At 36.2% G+C, this 20,474-nt stretch overlaps 1 protein-coding gene across 1 annotated transcript; it reads left to right on the top strand.

Annotated features, from left to right (window-relative positions):
- Positions 1–529: 529 nt before the first annotated feature.
- On the top strand, positions 530–19,174 carry LOC145607938 (uncharacterized). Its single transcript, XM_081663530.1, has 18 exons — positions 530–625; positions 1,573–1,734; positions 3,065–3,194; positions 3,963–4,105; positions 10,071–10,148; positions 10,258–10,320; positions 11,202–11,342; positions 11,438–11,641; positions 12,132–12,248; positions 13,249–13,292; positions 14,455–14,617; positions 14,883–15,008; positions 15,810–15,935; positions 16,131–16,229; positions 17,208–17,297; positions 17,390–17,474; positions 18,296–18,426; positions 18,537–19,174. The coding sequence occupies exons 2-18, from the start codon at positions 1,618–1,620 to the stop codon at positions 18,684–18,686; spliced, it is 2,007 nt and encodes a 668-aa protein (XP_081519656.1). The 5' UTR covers positions 530–625; positions 1,573–1,617; the 3' UTR covers positions 18,687–19,174.
- The last annotated feature ends 1,300 nt before the right edge of the window (positions 19,175–20,474 follow it).

Raw genomic sequence — 20,474 nt, 5'->3', positions numbered from 1 at the left:
AATAAAAATAGAAAAAGTGATGATTATGGATGTCTCCATAGAGACATAGAGCTCCACTATTCGTTTGATTAAAACTTTTAAAGTCTGCATAATTAAATATCACACGGCTAATTCATTACGAAATTGGTGCTATTAATTTTAGAAACCATTTTAAATCATACTTATCACCTAATTAAGTATTTGTTGAGCATATTGAGCATACTACCATGGACATTTGGTCAATCCCATGGCATCATTAGCATAGTGAGCATACTTAAAGACATCAATTTTCAATAAGCTCGACATTTGGAGCATTTAACATATCTACGAAGAGGCAAATCGAGTAGCGGACTAAGCTTGGTAACGTTGATCATGAAGTTAGCAAATTGTGCCTTGCATCTTTATCTATTGGATTACCCTCGTGAGAAGGGTTTCCTAATGTATATCTTTTCCTTACCCGAGCGAGTGAACAAGCAAAATGACGAAATTACCCATCAACAAAGTTATAAAACCAAGTAACGCAAACTTGCCAATTCCTTCCCTCGTTTTGCTCCTCCCTTAAACTTCCTTTCCGTATTCTCTCCTCTCTCTCCAAGAACATGCACTGAGAATGACAACATTGTGTTGAACTAAGGCCATATTAATGGTATGAAATTGTATGATTAATTCAAAATTTTCACCCTGTTGAATGTTAAATTTTGATCATATTGTAGTTTCTTTTGAAATTTCAATACCAATTGCCTCGATAATCTGTGATTTCTTATTTTATTTTCACGTATAAACTTCTAATTTTCTGAAAATTGTCTTATTCCTGTAATTGATTTTGCAAGATTTAGGGTTAATCAAGAGTAATTATTGGGATATAAAAAGTTTATTGGGGAAAATTGAATTGTTGGGTTGTGCTTGTTTTTGGAAATTATACAGCATGCTTTCAGTGTTGCAGAACATGAGTGAAAAATTATGGTTGTGCATTGTTACCCTTTCTTTGCAAGCTTAAGGTGAATGATTTGGGTTTTATGTCCACATAATGCGAGATTATTTAGGCCTGGTTTTGTTTTCCGGGTAAGTTCAGATAAGATAAATAATCCGGAAAATATAAGTTCAAGTAAGGGTTGATGAAGGGTACCCTAATACAATTTACAACTAAAATTAGTTTTAATAAGTTTAGATGAGTGGAAATTAGACGAATCGAATGCACCCTTACTCTAACGTGGGATACTTTGGCTGGAAAGTTTGTTGTTTATTGATCACTGAATGATTTTTATTGGATGGTGGTTGTGTGTTGAATGCTCGAACATAGCTTACTTCTTCATCCTTAGTGAAATTTTTAGTGGTTTCTATATGCTGAAGGGAGCGTGTTTGGAAATTGAGTATACATTAGTTACTCTATGCCTCTTAAGAGAATGATAAGTGTAAAGAAGATCATTTCTCTAGGAGTTAGTGTGTGTGTGGATAATGGTAGCAAAACTAAATACGTTCAATTTGAAAAAAATTTAGTTTCTTTTGGAGGTTTATTTTATCAATTTGAGTGCTCTATTTTCTTTGTTTCTACTTAGTTTTTGTGGTTTAATAATTTATTGATATATGACATAGATATTCAACTATTTTGTTCATGCTGGCTGTTGAGTGAATTGTGTCATGGACTTGAACTCTTCTCCACCGCTTAAAGATGATGAAGAGTTTTTCAAAAATCATTTGGAGAAAGATGAAGCACCACAGAATATCAAAGAGACATCAGTTCAAATCCTTCGGCGGGTATGCTATATGTCATCTCAATAGCTATGCTGGATCTATGAATTGGTTTTCTTCTAAGCATCATCCTCGCAGAAGAGTATAATATCTTGATCATGTGTTTTCTATTTTATTTTTGTATGTTTTTGGAAATGGTTTGAGGAATGAACCGCCACATAATAAATGCTTGTATTGGTAGCTACGTGCCTTGAAGTTGATGCATGTTTGAAAGAAATTTATTCAGCTTTTCAATATTGAAAAGGATTTTAGAATGTTACAAGCTAATACTATCATATGACATGCTTCACTAAATGTTGTGGAATTAAGGCAGCAGGAAAATGAGAAGCTTTATTGATAGGAAATTTTTGCTCTTCCGTGTACCATTGGATACACTTGATTTATCAATTACATTGTATCCTTGCTAACATAATTTCCAAAAATTTGGCATTACAACATGTGAATTGCTGAGACAAGGTGGTTATGGGTACTTATTGCAAGGTGCCGTATAAAAGTAGGGTAAGATCAAATGGTGCCCAAAGGCATATCTATGGCATTTAATGGTGGGGTGGATATTTTATGAGACAAATTTCTGATTTGTTAATTTAAAAAATGATCCATACAACTGACGTGAAAAGGAGATCTTGTTCAATATAACTTTCCAGCTATTAGTAAAAAAAATTAAAGAGTAGGAATTTTATTTGTGTCAATAGCCAATTTGGTTTTTATTTACTATGTGATTATGGGGATTGAGGAACCGGTCTTCCTGGCTCTTAATTTAATTGTTATTGCTGCTCGTTTTTCCAAATATTGGCTATTTGGAAGGGAAGGCCTTGTAGTGTATAAATCTTGTTTTCCTTATGGCTGTCTTTAAGAATCTTAACTGGACAGGTCTGGTTGATGTATAATCCCTATTTTTGTCTGTTTCTTGAAGCTTTATACATAGTTTTCAGCTCTTTTATGTTTTGGAACTTTGTGTTCACCTTACTTTCTTTTTTTCTCTCTTCCTAACAGGGAATAATTAGAGCTTGTAGCTACATAAAATTTAAAAGTCTTTTGTAAACTTTGTCTACTCTTTGATTACAAGTATTAGCATTTTAATGGTCTTTTGTGCTTAGATAATTCCTCATGCTGCCTCGGACATTAACCAGAATTTGAAGCATGGACAGATTGTGCTAAATATAATCTGAATGTTGGATAATGCTGCATTTCTGTTTGATGTCCCTTGCAGGCGGATTGGTTTATTCAGCGCTATTGAATATTATATAATTCATTTTTTAGTTATCTTAGCACAAAAGGCCATTGAAATGCTACTACTTGGTTTTTCTGATCTCTATATTAATTGGTCTTATTATAGGAGCGTGAAGAAAGACGGGAGCGAATGAGAAAAAATCAGATCAATAGACCAGTTCTAACTGAGCCCTCTGTATGTGATGAAGGGCCTTACTCGAAGAAGTTGAAATATGATACACACAGGCTTCCCCCTGGTAGATTTCACATCGAACTTTTAGCATAGAAACTTGTTTGTACGCATACAAAAATTAACTGTTTGGAGTTTATCTATTGATAAAGTTCCAAGTTTTGCAAATTTGTTGAAGCCAATTTGTCAAATAGTGTGTCTAGTGCTGCATGTAGTCGCCATGCAGCTTGCAAAATCGGAAATGGAATGCAGTTTAAGTGAGCCTAGATCTTTTGGCTGGTGGGCTTTTCACTTTATAGTTGGAACTCTTGGAAGTAGTGTTGTTTTTTAAAAACCGTTGCTGGTTCATAACTTGGATTTTGTCATTCAAGACTAGTTGTAGATCGGCGGGCATTGGGCACAACCTTTTTTTTTTTTTTATTATTTTTTTAAAGTTATGTGACGAAATTTTAAAATCTAGGATACATCTACAGCCGATTTGACAATTTATATATTGTGAACCATTTGGCTTTTTTTTTTGTCGGATGGTTCCTTGTGACAATTCATGTTAGCCGACCTCAAATCATTTTGGGACCAAGGCTTTGTTGTTGTTGCTGTTGCTGTTGAATTGGCTGTATGTCTTGTCTAAGCTATATAGGACTACAAAACCTCTAAAGCGTGCTTTTTTTTTTTGTGTTGGAGATTGGGTTATAGATAGTAGTCCAAATGAGGATATTGAGCGTGTGTGTTTGGGTCTGTTTGGTTCATGTAGTCTGCTTTTCACTCTTAGTTTTTTTTTTTTTTTTTTTTTCCTTTCTTATTTTAACCTCATTTGAACCATGTATTTTGTGTATAGGTTGGCTGGATTGTCCGAATTTTGGTCATGAAATTGGCTTTCTTATTCCTTCGAAAGTTCCACTTAACGAATCTTTTAATGACTACATTGTTGATAAGAAACGATATTCATTTCGGAATGTGTTAAGGTTGCTTGGCCACAAGGTAAGCATTGTAAAACTATATTACATCTTTTTTGTTTTTCTTTTTTTGATGTGGATGGAAAAGGGTCTTATTTGCGTGGTTGGTGAAATATTTTACTTAGAATGGGCTATTAGTTGCATTGATTTTTGTCTTTATTTACTAGCAGGCCATGTTCCCTTGAAATTCTTTATTTTGTTGTTTTGAGGCAAAAAAGTACTATTGCACAAATATTTTTTTCTACTATAAATATCAAAATGTTTTGTCAGCTGTGATTTTGGGTCGTGATTATAGCATTGGCACTATATATAATATTTCATAGGGGAAGTTGAAGTGTGATGATATACTCTTGGGAATAATGGATTATTGAAGTGTGTAGAAGCAACAACAGTGGCCGAAATTGAAAGAAGCAAACTAAATCTGCCAAAGGTAAACTTAAAGAGCAACTGAAAAAGAGAGGCATAGTAACAATCGAACCTAAGGAACATCCCACCAGATTATTAAGTTAAACCTTTTCCATTGATGCAAAGACTTTTAGTACATGCACTTTATTAGTAGACTTTAATTGTTATTATAAGCTTTGTAGGGGCTAACACCCTCTTGCCCATGTGTAGAAGAAGGAATTACTTTGTTAACAAAGCTCTTCTATGTAAGTAGTAGAGTCAGCTAAGATTCTAAAAGAATGAGCTCCTCCTCTACGTCCATCTCATTCTCCGGCACGCAAGGGAAGCCACGTCTCTCAAAGCACCTTGCTTAGATCCAATTCTCTAGCAATAAACATTATATATTCCTTATATTAATTTATAGATCACATCCAAAGTAGTAAGAACTATAGAAAAATGAATTTAGTTATTAGATTATTATGAAATTACAAAAAAAGGCTGATTACGAAAAGAATGATAATGGACTAACTCACTTTGTTGAGAATAAATAAAGAGAAAGAATTACATGATACTTCTTCTGCTTGAACGCCTTATTCCCATAAGTGGGTTCGGCTACATGAACAACATGAGGACTTCCCAAGAGGTCACTCATCCTAATATGACTCTCAATCATTGTGGCTTATGTCAATTGATGTGACAAAGTTTTACATTGGCTGTCATTGGCCTATCGTAACCCTCCTTTATCTAGACTTGGGACTAGCAACGGGAAACCCACTAGCAGAGTTAATTGCATGATACTATTACGAAATATATTTTATTTTATGGTTTACAAACCCTAATATTGGGAAAGTATAAGGTGTGTGCGAGATGGTGGTTTGAGATGAAGTTTAAAGCGATTGGAGATGTGTGCCAATTAGAGATGGAGAAAGGGTTGGAGACTTGGAGGGATTAGGATGGGGGTTATAGAGAAGAGAATTAAAGAATAGGGTGGGGAATTTGGCAATAAAGTAATAATGGTTGTAAGGAGGTGCTCTTGACTATGAGAGTGTGGTGTGAGTTAGTGATGATGAATTGCTAAAGAGGAAGTCAGTTTGAGGTGAGGGCTTGATGTTAGGAGTTTGATTTGTGATGGCGGTGTTGTGTGAGTTGAGGTGAAGGTAGGGAGTGGACTAGTGAAGTGAAAATTATATTATGCACTTGGGGACCATATGAACAAATAGTGTAAATATATAAATATTCAGTCAAAAAATTATGAATGTTTAGTTCATATATTATGAACATATATTTAAGAGACTACTAGATATAGTATTTTATTTATTTATTTATTTTTTTACTTCAACAATTAAAATGAACATTTAGCTCAAAATCTACTACCCATGGACTTGCGTGGCCATATACCTTGCAATGCTATGGTGCTTTCGAGGGGACGATGGACTTGCGTGGCCATATGCTGGATGCTAAGGAAAGACCTTGGCTTGTAGATTGTCTACCCAAAGCTTTCCTTGGTGGAGTATTTATAGTAGGGACTCCTTGACGGTTATGCTTAGTCATCGTGGTTGCATGCGGTTGCCTTGAATCTAGGGATTGGCTAAGTAGTGGGGCTAGTGGACGGTTGAGGTAAACACCCATGTTGCACTACTCTCCCTAAATTGTCGGGACTGTTATGTTGTGGTGGCACATGGCTAAGTATGTTTCCTAAAATATTGGATTATGATGTTAGTGGGTTGATTAACGGTTATCTTGATCGTGTCTTTGACTGAAGTCGAATGGGAACGCGGTTAAGCCACTATGGGGATGGTTCGTTATTTTGAGAAAATGATTCCACGTCGTGTGAAAGTTACACCACTTACTTAGTGGCCCTAGAAAATAGGAACACTAAGGGAGTGGGCGGTTACACTAATCAGGCGGTTGAGTGCCACATATGCACACTGATGAATGCCTCCTAAAATATGGGAGCATGGTATAGTGGGGCTTGGCGGTTACCAAGCAGTTGAGAGAATAACAAGGAATGTGGATAACTCCCTTAACACGTAGACAAATCCTGATTCATCCTAGTAACCAAGCAAGTGGTGGGCAGTTACTAGATCATGGGTGTAGTGGGCATAGTGGGTAGTTATCCTATCTGAATAGGTTGTAGTCAGTGCCTATAAATAGGCCAAGGCATTCATTTGCCGAGCATCTGGGAACTCTAGAGAGAGATTCTAGAAAGAAAAACTCTTTGTAATTTGTAAGCCACAGAAATAATAAAGTGTTTACGTTGTTGGTGCTTTGTCTCTTGCTTATGTGCGTTTATTCTTTGTTGCTTGAGTGTTAGGCTGGTCTAGACTTGGTCAATGCGCTATCACGGGAACCTCTTAAGTTCCTAACTTAGAAAAAAATCCTAGTCCACAAAATATCCCGTGACAATTTGATTAGACGTGCCGGAAAGACAAGTTCTACTTAAAGCTACGCAACCAGATGAGACCTCCTCCCTCTCATTCAGGATAGCCAACATGGTCAGTAACAAATCCTACGGCGATGAAGTTGACCTTCACGAGGGATATCCCCAAAGGTGTGTCGGTCAAACCAATAGCTGCAAAACCTCATCGTGCTATTGCTGGTGAGACGAGCGGTTGTGTGCCTCCTTCAAGGACGAGCACCCCTCAGCCCACAAAGGAACTAGAAAACCTTTCAGACGAGGACCCCTTGTATTCTAAGGTGATGACGTACTTGGGGGACTTAGCCGGTGAGGTGCTGCACTCAAGTGACCCACGGTTGTCTCTTAGCTAATTAAAGTCCCTTGTAAAGGAAAACCGCGAAAAGTTTGGGTTCAACTTCGAGGATCCATGGTCCTCTTGGTGGGATCAGGTGAAAGCAAGGGAAATGTTCTCTATGGACGACCGTCAAGTGCAAGTCATGGAGAAATGGTGTAGTCGAATGTGGGATGTTAGCAACAACTTCATCTCACAAGTTCCCTCCCCGAAGCTGGAGGTGGCATCTGTGACTAACTTTGTACCTTGCAATGCTATTGTTTCCAATGCAGGTGGCTGGATTGAGGATCCACTGGTGCCCACCAGGTGATCAAGTCGAATGTTGTGCCCAATGTAAGGTCCAAAAAGTCGGTGCACTGGCTTAATCAATGTACCGATTTTAAGCCGGAGGTGGGCACGGGGTGCCACTCCACTCCATAAAAACTGACTTAAAACTATGCGAGTGTAATAATGCGAGAAGTGGGTAATAAGTCCTTAAAAGCAACAGGGTTCCTTGCGAATCATACTCAAAGGTTGGCTGTTAATCTGGGGCCGGCTTTTTGGACCTTACATTGGGTACAGCATTCGGCTTGCTCAATCCTCAATCCAGCCACCTGCATTGGAAACAATAGCATTGCAAGGTACAAAGTTAGTCACAGATGCCACCTCAGCTTCGGGGAGAGTACTTGTGAGATGAAGTTGTTGCTAACATCCCACACTCGACTACATCATTCTCCATGACTTCCGCTTGACGGTCGTCCATAGAGAACATTTCCCCTGTTTTCACCTGATCCCACCAAGAAGACCATAGATCCTCGAGGTTGAACCCAAGCTTTTCGCGGTTTTCCTTTACAAGGGACTTTAGTTGGCTAAGAGACAACCATGGGTCACTTGAGTGCAGCACCTCACCGACTAAGTCCCCCAAGTACGTCATCACCTTAGCATACAAGGGGTCCTCGTCTAGAAGGTCTTCTAGTTCCTTTGTGGGCTTAGGGGTGCTCGTCCTTGGAGGAGGCACACAACCGCTCGGCTCACCAGCAATAGCACGATGAGGTTTTGCACCTATTGGTTTGACCGACACACCTTTGGGGATATCCCTCGTGAAGGTCAACTTCATCGCCGTAGGATTTGTTACTGACCATGTTGGCTATCCTGAATGAGAGGGAGGAGGTCTCATCTGGTTGCGTAGCTTTAAGTAGAACTTGTCTTTCCGGCACGTCTAATCAAATTGTCACGGGATATTTTGTGGACTAGGATTTTTTTCTAAGTTAGGAACTTAAGAGGTTCCCGTGATGGCGCTTAGACCAAGTCTAGACCAGCCTAACACTCAAGCAACAAAGAATAAACGCACACAAGCAAGAGACAAAGCACTAACAACGTAAACACTTTATTATTTCCGTGGCTTACAAATTACAAGGAGTTTCTCTCTCTATAATCTCTCTAGAGTTCCCAAAGTTGATGCCCAACAAATGAATGCCTTGGCCTATTTATAGGCACTGACTACAATCCTGTCGGATAGGATAACTACCCACTATGGCAACAACACCCATGATCTAGTAATTGCCCACCGCTTGCTTGTTTACTTGGATGAATCAGGACTTGTCTACGTGTTAAGGGAGTTACCCACGTTCCTTGTTATTCTCTCAACTTCTTGGTAACCGCCAAGCCCCACTATACCATGCTCCTATATTTTAGGAGGCATGCATCAGTGTGCATATGTGGCAACTCAACCGCCTGATTAGTGTAACCGCCCACTCCCTTAGTGTTCTTATTTTCTAGGGCCACTAAGTGAGTGATGTAACTTCCACATGACGTGGCATCATTTTCTCAGAATAACTACCCACGTACTTGGCCAAAAATAGGAACCACCCCCATAGTGGCTTAACCGCGTTCCCGTTTGACTTCAGTCAAAGACACGATCAAGATAACCGTCAGTCAACCCACTAACATCATGGTCCAATATTTTAGGAACCATACTTAGCCACGTGCCACCTCAGCATAGCCGTCTCGACAATTTAGGGAGAGTGGTGCAACATGGGTGGTTACCTCAACCGTCCACTAGCCCCACTACTTAGCCAATCCCTAGATTTAAGGCAACCGCATGCAACAATGATGACTAAGCATAACCGTCAAGGAGTCCCTACTATAAATACTCCACCAAGGAAAGCTTTGGGTAGACAATCTATATACCTTGCAAAGCATGTAAGCTCACAATCTTTAAAATATATTCTCAATATATTAGAACTATTTTTTCATTTGAGACCACATCCTAGGTGCAAGACATAATAACTGGGGAATGGTGGTTTTAAGGTGGTGTGGAAGAGAGAAAAGGAACATTTATGAAGTGAAAGAAGGTGTTTGAGAAAGGGAGACAGAGTGCTGTGATGGCACTTAGATGGAGGGAGTGAAATGAGAGCGTAAGGTCTCATTTTGGAATGATAGAGTAATCTCAAGGTAGTCTAAGGTTATTTTGGGGGATTTGTTAGCTTTTTTATTAATTCTAATGCTTATTTCCATGCTATTTTCTAAAGTTTTCCAAAAAGTTAAATTTGCTTTCTCATACAAGATCTGCTTTCTGATTTTGCAATACAGGTTTTTCTATGGGTTTAGAAATAGTTTCCCTAATGGTCTTTGACTACTAGGGATGAGGTTGTGTACATTTGGAACTCCCCATAGATTTGGCAAGCTGGATAGAGAAACCTTCAATCCTTTGTTGGACCTAGTTGTATAATTTGGATACCATTGTAAATTGGATTTTAAGTAGGTGGGTTAGTTGAATGTTATCTTCCACAAACAGTTGTGTAAATTTAAGAGTAAAGTAAATGCTAGTACTCTTTGCGGGGTTTGAATTGTTAAGGTTATTGCCTTCTTTTTCAGCTTGGTATGGTGGTTGATTTGACAAATACAGATCGTTATTACCAAATGGCTGAGGTTAAGGGTCTTAAGTATTTGAAGGTACTTACTACCTTTTTAGTAATTTCAATCTATTTTTTCTTTTCCGAATTAATTAATATGAAGAAAATATGAGTGACTGAATGCATCCTATTCTGTCTATTTATTGTAGATTCGGTGTCAGGGACGTCATGCTATACCTGATAATGAGTCTGTTAATAAGTTTGTCTTTGAGGTAAGCATACTTTTCTGTGATTTATACAGTGTAATGCTATTGAATATGTAATTGATGAAATTTATTTCCTTCTTTTAGATTGTAGTATGAAACATGGTGGATCCGTAAACATGTGATTTGTTGCCAACTTCATTCTACTTTCTCTAAGAGTCATCTTTTTTAACATAACAAAGTGTGGTTGTGATTTTTGATGGTAGTACCAGTAAGGGTTTTTCTAATGGTTATTGGCAGTGTGAAGCTGCATGGGTAGGTGGGAGTTTGAGACTGCAGTGGTCAATGATTTTGGTGAATGCAAGGGAAGGGGGAAAGGAAGTGGTGTGAATGGAGGTCAGGGTTGTGGTGGTTTGCTAAGGATAAGAGGGAGGTGAGTTAAGATATTTATGTAATTAGATTAGTTATTATAATTATGTGGGTGTAACAAGACTTAAAGATTACAATGGGTATTTTACTTTCTTTTTCTTTTTTTTTTCTTTTTTTTAAATAGAAGTGTTGCAATTATATTGAAACATTACTTATTAAAGAAAAGTGTCGCAATTTTACCCATTTCCCCTTGCTAACTGTGAATTAAAAAGGTGAATTGTATTAGCAAATTGGTATTTTCTTTTGCCTACTTTAACAAAATAGGTAGCAAATTGTAAATCCGTACCAAGTATTAGATAAGTGATTTTGTTAATCTTGTAGTTTTTGTGGAAATTGAATTTGTTACAATGGATGTGTGGGAATACCTTGAGGGATAACATTAGGAATGTAGATATCTTAAGAAGTTAGAGTTACGGATATTGAGGATATGATTTTATGTTAATTTGAAATGGATGAAGTAATTTTTCCAAATTTAGCTCTTTTGATTGTTTGCATGTATATGACCTTGACTTAAATGATAGGTTGCACAATTTATATGTAATCAAAGTGAGAGGCAGCCCAGAAAATATGTTTTCGTTCATTGTACTCATGGCCACAACCGGACTGGTTACATGATAGTTCACTATCTGATGCGGACCCAGCAAGCCAGTTCGGTGACTGAGGTCAGTTATATTTTTGGTTTCAATTGGTCATTGCTTGTATTATGTCTTTCGATTACACTCTTAAGTTAATTCATCCCTTTGGTTCATTTGGGCAGGCTATACAATCTTTTGCAAAAAGTCGGCCTCCAGGGATCTACAAAGAAGACTATATTGATGCATTATATGATTTTTATCATGAAACTAAACCTGACTTAGTCGTGTGCCCGTCTACCCCAGAATGGAAGAGGTCCTCTGATGTCATTCAAAATAGTGACTCTCTACCAGATGATGACGATGGTGTTTCAAATGCTTCCATCATGGTAAGAGAACATTTTCCTGTTTTCTCCTTTCATGTACTCAGTAATCCTTGTTCAAGATTTGAGGGGGTCCAAAATAGCTTATATGAATTTAAATCTCATTTTCATCTTCCCCTTGGAAAAGGCTTAAATTTCCTAGTTGATTTTATAGTTAAAATTATGATAAATATGAGACACAGCTAGATAGTATGAAGTTTCAGTTGTAAATTTATTGTTGAGCTTGAGGTCAGACTTGCTGGACGGTAGATTTAGCTCATGAGTTTTTTCCTTAATCTATACCTTTGGTTTTTGAATTTTTCTTTGCTAACATGCAAGTTCCCCACTTCATCCTCGTGTTAAACATATGTAATAACACTTCAGCAGTATGGAAACTGAAATCCTACTTTACTTTCTGCTGTCTATATGTTTAATTCTGGTTTTACTGTTAATTTTTTTTTAATAGGGTTTTTATTAAGTCATATAAATTGCATTATTTTCTGCATTTCTGCTACAGGGAAAACATGAGAACACTGTAAGGATGACCAATGATGATGTCTTAGGAGATAAAATACCTGATCAACACGAATACCACTTGCGAAGGTTTTGCTATGACATGCTTAAACCCCCAGGGGTATGTGTATTTTGTTGAAGTGTCTATTAGTTGATTATGTTTGGAGGATTTTCCTGCTTATATATATTGGTGTATTATTTCTCTCGTTCCATTTTCACAACTTTCAGCCCGTTCAATTGTTTGTATCAATGGCTCAATTTTTTGCCCCTATTCTCTAAAGGGCTAATATTTTAGCTAGATAGTTTGCTATTTTTACGCAGTTAATGCAAGGTATCTTATTCTTTGTATTCTTCGTACCGATGTGTTCTCTTGATCTGAATAACCTTTCTTGTAGAATCCTTTCGGTTCATTTTACTGACGTATTTACCTTTCCTGTGCCTTTTGCTGTTTTGCCTTGTTTGTTTGGAAAGTTGAGGGTTACTAATAAGCAAGGGCTTTCAAATGGACTTCTCTGCATTACAACAAATTTGTTGCCGAGACCATGGCTTATGATTGTTAGCCTTTTTCTGTGTACTTTGTTCTTGGGTAAATGTGTAGTTCCTCATTTTCTCTTTTTTTAGAACGGTTCATATGCGATCTAGACAGAATTATCATTTCCTTTATACTTGGCAGACCTGTGCTGGCAGGATTTGCTTGTAAAATCTGTATAAACATCTTTGTCTCTTATATTATTCCTCTTTTTTAGGGAGAGATCGATTCCTTCTAGTGTATAATATGTTATTGGTAGCTGCCCTAGCTGAATCTGCTCCTTACTGCTCGTGTTCATGGTTCATCTGTAGGTTTATAAGTTTTGGACTTACTTTTCTTCTGGCCCATGAATTTGTTTGTATGATTAGTATGTTTTCCTTTTTTCCTTCACGCATAAAAGGCTTTCAGTTACATTTTCACTTTTTCTTTTGTCTTGTTATCAGTGGTATCCCATTTAGCTTGCTCTTTAGAATTCTCTTAATTATCTTCTGATATTTTCCTAATATTCTCTGCTGATTGTATAATTTAATCTTCTATTGATACTACTAACTTTTTCTGAATAGAAAAAGGAAACTAATGATTTTTGTCACAGGCAAATTCCCAATTTCCGGGGTCACATCCAGTGTCTCTCGACAGGTCCACATTCGTGCCACATCTTATTGTACAATAAAGTTTCTTTTTTTTAGTTAAAATAGAAAGTTAAGGTATAATTGTACTGTGCTAATTTGGATCGTGATAATAAATTTTAGCACACGTGCTTGTTGGATTTGCGGCATTTTTGTTTTTAGTGATCAGCATAGAGCCTTAGAGTGACTATAATGTGTTACAGACCTGACAACCTCTTTTTAATCAGTTTCCATGCATCAGAGATTCCTTATACATAACTGAGCTCTTTGAACAAGGTCCTTGCAATATCTCTTGATATAGATTTAGTGTTTGGTTTTCTCAATAGGTCAATTGACCACATTATCAAGGAAGGATAATATAGCTTGAACTTTGAATAATGCTATGAGAGCAATTCATTATTTAATTGTAGATCCCACTATTTGGACCGGAGATTTCACCAGTACGGAGATTTTTCTGGTTTTAATTCATCTCCAAATCGTAATTGTCTTATCTAGAAAAGAATCCAGAGATATTTGGGGCTTGGCAAATTTGGTACCATGGAATTTGATAGTCATGAGTTAATAAAGTAGACTAGCAGTGGATCACTCTGCCACAACTCTTCAGAGTCTGGTCCTGGCATTTACTGCAAACAATTGTGGAATGAATATTTTTCCGAAGTTGATGAGTGTTTTTTTTTTTTTTTTTTTTTTTTTTTTTTTTGTTTTGTTAATTATATAAAAAAAGGTTTGACAAGTAGCTTGATCTTTGTTGAGTGCACCTTCTCTGAAGGGTGTTACTACAGTGGAGTGTCTTCCATTTTTCGATCATTTTCTGTAAATGTCAGGGGTAGGATCTCACTGAAGCTCTCATATATTCATAGTCATTCAGGGTAATGTGCTGAAATAGGTATCAACATATGCTAGCCTGCATATACTTGCCATGGATATATTGATCAACAAAACCTTGTAAAGAACTCAAGGAAGACTTTAATGATAACCATCAAATCCTTCTTCCTGAAAATAGCTATAAAATGGACTGGACTTACTTATAAAGTTTGTTTTTTCTTCTTTTTGTTTCAAGTTGAAGTTTTGAAGCATCTTATTGCCATGTTATGTTGGAAAATCATAAGCTTTTTATGTAGCAACAGCTCTAAGTTGTAAGTTGTGTTGCTTCTTATCAATTTTGTGTATAGGGTCAAGTTACAACTGTTGAGGCAACGTTATTACTATGCTACATGGAAAGCTGATGGCACGAGATACATGATGCTCCTTTCTCCTGATGGGTGCTACCTAATTGATAGAAGGTTTAAATTTAGGAGGATGCAGATGAGACTCCCTTGCAGAAGTAGGACTAAAGTATGTGATTGAACTATGGAGAAGTTTGGACAGAATAGATTCCTTGACCTTATGGCTAAATTTTTCTTGAACAACTTTTATGATACTGTGTTTATTTATAGGCCACAATCTTACATTTATGTACTCACCCAAAAAATACATTAGGGGCCAGGAATCCTTGATTACTAACTTAATATTCAATGAATATTGATTAAATGGCATTCATTATGATCTTAAATTGCTTTGGCATATCATTTAGCTGATTTCTTTTTCCATTTTATGCAAGTCTGAATTTCATCAATATACTTTGCTTGATGGTGAAATGATCATTGATTCCATAAGCCCTCAAAAGCAAGAGAGAAGATACCTGATATATGACTTGATTGCACTCAATGGCGTGTCTATCATAGAGGTTAGATCTGTAATGCCAATTGTCACAAGTTTGTTATGTTTTACTCTCTTGCTTGTTGATTATTGTATTATTGTTATCTACTGTGATAATTTTTTTGGTAGTGAAACTAAGACAGACATTTACAGTGGTATCTTTTAATGGTATTGACAACTTCTCCATTTTAGTTTTGCTGCACCTATGCTACCAAGCTTGAAATTTATTTTTACCGAAAATGACTTGATTGGAAGGAGTTAGAAAGGATATAAAGTATATGGATTTGCATGAGAATGAGGCATTCGATCGTAAGGGATGGAGGAGGAAGACTATTGTCGATGACTACACGGAATAATCACTTTTGGTTCATGTAGCCTACCCCACTTATGGGATTAAGGCTTTGATTGATTCTTGTCCTTGTTAGTATGTGGGTAGGTTCAAAATACAAATGGATAGTCTATAGTTTTTCAGCTTTTTGCCTAATTGATATTTTTTCTACTACAAAGCTAAATATTGAACTGTGGACAATTTTTTTAACAGAAAAGATGAATTATATATATAATGTTCAGTGCAGCAGAAATGAGACGTTCCTTCAGCTTTAATTGCTTTAATTTCTACACTTTTTACTCCTGCATGCAACATACCTTTCTTATCTGATTATGTAATAATTATACAGCCTAACAGCCCACCCCCCTCCTCCTCCTCCTCCTCCCTCCCTCAAGTTGTAAAAGAGTGCCAACTGTTGATTATATTACTTCAAATGAATAATTATATGTAAATTTGTAATTGCGAGTTCCTTCCATGGTTCTGATCAGTGCATATTTGCAGAGACCCTTCTCTGAGCGTTGGATGATGATTGAGAAAGAGATAATTGAACCACGGAATCAAGATCGGAAACGGATGTTAGAATCATATTCCAAACCTTCTTACAGATATGACTTAGAGCCGTTTAGGGTATGTAGCTAACTCCTTTTTTTAGATACTGATGTCTGATGATAAAGTACTTCGTATATTATTATAAGAAATTTTCGACAAGTACCTTTGGACATTTGGAACTGTATATTTTGAAAATTTATATTACAACCTAGGGAGTTTTTGTGACCTTTATTTTCCCTTTTCTGTAGTTAATGGTACCTGATCATTTCCCAGGTTAGGAGGAAGGATTTTTGGTTGCTGTCAACTGTTGGAAAGCTTTTGAACGAATTCATTCCTAATCTTTCACATGAAGCTGATGGTCTTATATTTCAGGTGCTTGTAGCTTGTTGATAGTTATTTTATATAGTCACAAGACTCACAACTGTTCCCTGTATTGCCTAACTCCTGTCTTTAGATTGGTTTCTACTGCATACCGAAAGAGTATCTCACTAGGGATTTTGAATGTTCTATAATAATGATTTGTTAACATCTCATCCCTTTTAGAATAAATAATGTCTAAGTATTTGTGTATGAAACATAACAGGACAGAGGGGAAGAATGAAGTGCAATCTTCTAAGTAACAGAGTTTTAGTTTTTTTCGCTTCTAATCCAATATTAACATTACTTTTTCACAAAGTATTGCTGTTAGTTATCTGATCTCTAACTCACAAATTTACTGTTCTTATTGTCATATGCCTTCTTTCTTCTGGAGCTCATAAATTTTAGGATTCAAGTGCTCCACACTGTTATGATCAGTATTGATCACACTATAAACCTGGTCCCATTGCACTTGTGAGGGAAACTTGTAAAAGACACTGATACAAGAAAGCTCTAGAGATCAGCTAGCTGACCCAACTCCTTGAGCATATTTAACTTGCCAGAATTCTGAAGGCACTTGATACTCACAAGAAAATAAGCTTTTTAGGTTGTCAATTCTTTGGACTAATATTTGTGTTGAGCTTCGCACAAAGGCCCTAAATATATTAGGACCTAGTTAGAAACTGTCAATGGAACATGTGTCAATGAACAATAAGCAGAACAATCAAGTTTGGTAGTAGCAGATATGTGGTTTCTATATGGACTTTGCATCTCTGCTGCATATGATTCATTGTATCTTGGAAATCCTAAATTAACAAGAGTTCTATGTTAAATGATCTGAATTAATTTAAACATTCAATCTGAATATGACCTTCCGTATCATGTTTGATGGTGCTTCCTGCTTTTTCAAGGCATTAAAATTTCTACTGCTCTTTTTCTAGAAGGTTTAACCACGCACTCTGCTGTTTTTTTTTTTTTTTTTTACTCAAGTAGGGCTGGGATGATCCCTATGTTCCGAAAACGCATGAAGGCCTCCTAAAGTGGAAATTCCCTGAAATGAATTCAGTTGATTTTCTATTTGAGGTGCTTCCCTTAGAATCGAGTTTCATAATTTTTATCTTCTCAATTAAATATTTCATATAAAAGGCATTAATCGTTTTGTTGACGCATTGCAGATTGGAGAATCTGGTTCTGAGGATCTTTATTTGTATGACAAGGGAAAGAAGCGATTGATGGAAGGCAATAGGGTTACTTTTTCTGGTGAATTACTTTCTGTGTCTTTATTGTTTTCTTTTTTCAGCTTCCCTCTTTTCTAATTTCCTTCACCTGTACAATTATTATCATCAGAATTTTTGTTGCAAAATTGTGAAATATGCCTAGTGATGCAAGATGTGGTTGGAGTGTACTGATCTCATCTTTTGTAATAAGGCTAATGGGGTGGATGAGTATGGAATTGTGTGGCTCTTTTAGCTTCTTTGCTGTCTGGTTAATGGTGTTTTTCCTATTTTGTTTTGTTTTATTAAGGAAGATGCATCTTATTCCTGTGTGCATCTGTGGAATTTCACCTGTCTGATTTCTATGTGTTCCTTTTGTTTTTTTTTTCCTCTCAATGATAAAAACTTTGCTCACTCTTTTGCATTTTATCTGTCTTGCTATGAAAGTGCTAGTTTCTGTTTTAATGTCTCAAAACAATTTGTTAATTTGACGCACATCATTCATAATTCAATACCTGTTCTCCTAAATTATTAATATCATTATTATTGGGGGATGACTGTATCAAAGAGTTGTTTGAGAATAAATTGTCGTTTTGATAGATTGGATGTGCATATACATGTTAAACTGCAGGGTTTATTTTCATGACAAAAGATAAGAAAAACATAGGGATGTAAAATTCAGAAAAGGGTTTTATGGTGGTCACAATTGGGGTACTAGAGCAAATTATATCGGCACTTCGGATTATTGGCAACCTAATCCATATTATTATTGTTTTGGTCTATCTGTATCAGGCTGCTGGCGTATGTTAAAACTGTCATATGCCCACTCCTATATCCTAATGCTTGTTCAATTATAATACCTTACAGATGGTTCTGATTCTTCCTCGTATTCTGGTAAGATTATCGAGTGCTCTTGGGATACAAAGCAAAATGTGTGGGTCTACATGCGAACCAGGACTGATAAGTTAACTCCAAATGAATTCAGTACCTACAAGAAGGTTTACCCTTAATGATTGACTTCTCACTCAATCGTAATTATGTAATGGTTGATATGTTCTTCCTTCCAATATAGCATGTCAAGAGTTATGATCTATACTGCATTCTGCAGGTTATGAGGAGCATAAATGACAACATAACCCAGGATGTATTATTGAGTGAGATAGGTGAGATCATTCGCTTGCCTATGTATGCTAATCGGATTAAGAATGATACTATAGCTCAGAAGAAAGCGAAAGTACGACCACAAGGAAAGATCTAAGGTGAAGTGGACTATCTCTGCTGCAATTCATGTCAGTTAGGGCTCGTTGCTTGGCCGCTTGGGGCTATTGCCTGTGTAAATAGACTATTGATAATGAATATATCAGTTGTAATCTTAGGAAATTTTAAATTCTTTATAGGTAGGAAATTAAATGATATGTTGGATGTGTATATTTTCATATGCTTTATTTCTATTTCGTTTTAGATTCTTAATACACAGTATTATCTTAGTTGAGCTTTAAGATTACCGATTTAGAAGTTGTACTGTAAGATCCCTGAAGAGCATCAGGTGAAAGGTTAATCGATGTTTATATGCATGGTTGATATTTTCATGCATCAATTTTTTTTTTTTTTATTTATTTTTTTTTTCCATTCCTAGACAATAATGATCATACTATCATACTGTAGTAACATGTTGTGCCACAGACCAACCCTCAATGGGAGAAAATTTATTACAGAGTGTTTAATTAATATAGTGCTACAATTAACAATCCCACGTCATAACCCGATGAACCATTATGAGTTAAGTTAGTTCATTATGAGTTTTGTGTAACCCAAATCTCTCTGAGATTGGTCTCTACCTTTATTGCCTTATCTAATACCCTTTTTGTCTCTTTTTGTTTGTCCTAATATCTTTTTTAATCCGTCCTTTAAATATTGCTCCATACTATTAATGTATATAAGGACTACCACCTTACTCTCGCAAAAATACTTTTATACCACTATTTTTTTTCTCTCATCAATTCCACTCAACCAAAATTTAAAAAAGAGAAATATTTTTATGGGACAAACAATTGGGGATAGAGGAAGTACGAAATGAAACTTTTCGCTTGTAATCCAACTTGCTCTCTTTCCTTCCCTTCCCTTCCCTTCCCTTCCCTTATTATATCAACCTCAATCACAACCTATTGTGTACAATTTTGCCTCAGTCCAACATTTCACACGTTGTTATAAGTTGTAAGGATGTAGAGGCAAACATGAGGCAGGGCAAAAGGGCCCAAAACCTAGCAAATGAACATATGAAGATAGTCCCAAATTACAGTATATGATTGTTTTAAAGAAGTTACAGGTGTGTGAACAAGTATATGCTTAAGATTCCGAAATATGGTGCAATTTATGACACAGTCTCACTCAAAAACACACTGTCGTCCACCTCTTCTGCTAATTTTACTGTATCCTTTGATTGTTGTACGTACACCTCCTTTCATACCCAATATTGACTTTATGTGTTACTCATCTCATCATCCAAATAATACAAACAAACCTACCATTAAATTTTAGTTTTTAAACCAACCCCAATAAGATAGAAAGAGACAATATGTTTGTCTTTCCTTTTGTCAGTCCTTTCCCCCCTTATTTTCTGCTTCCTTTTTTTTATTTACTTTACTTTACTTTACTTGAACCCTTTTTTACACATAACTCCTTTTTCTTCGCAATTTGGGTTTGGGTTTTTATCATTGGGCTTGTTTACCGTATTTGAATGGCTTTTTAACCAAATTACTTGCTTCTTAGAAAAAGTAAAATCGAGATTTATAACGATCTTTTAGAAAAGATGCAGTGACACATTAATAGTAAAATCTTACAATTAAATCTAAGTTTTCAAATTGTTTTTAGACCAATGAAATGTTCAAATTATTCTAAAACAAATGAAGTAAATTCTTTAAAACTATTTTTAAAAGTCAATATGTCGTAGATGACAAATTAGTTCAAGTTTTAAATAGTGGTACTCAATGATCAAATCTTGTTCACATCATTTACTTTCGTAACTCTTTATAAGTATTAAAAATCT

This window comes from Chenopodium album, chromosome 23 (assembly GCF_948465745.1).
Source record: "Chenopodium album chromosome 23, dcCheAlbu1.1, whole genome shotgun sequence".
Taxonomy (NCBI): Eukaryota; Viridiplantae; Streptophyta; class Magnoliopsida; order Caryophyllales; family Amaranthaceae; genus Chenopodium; species Chenopodium album.
This window is presented reverse-complemented; position numbering and strand designations above follow the sequence as displayed.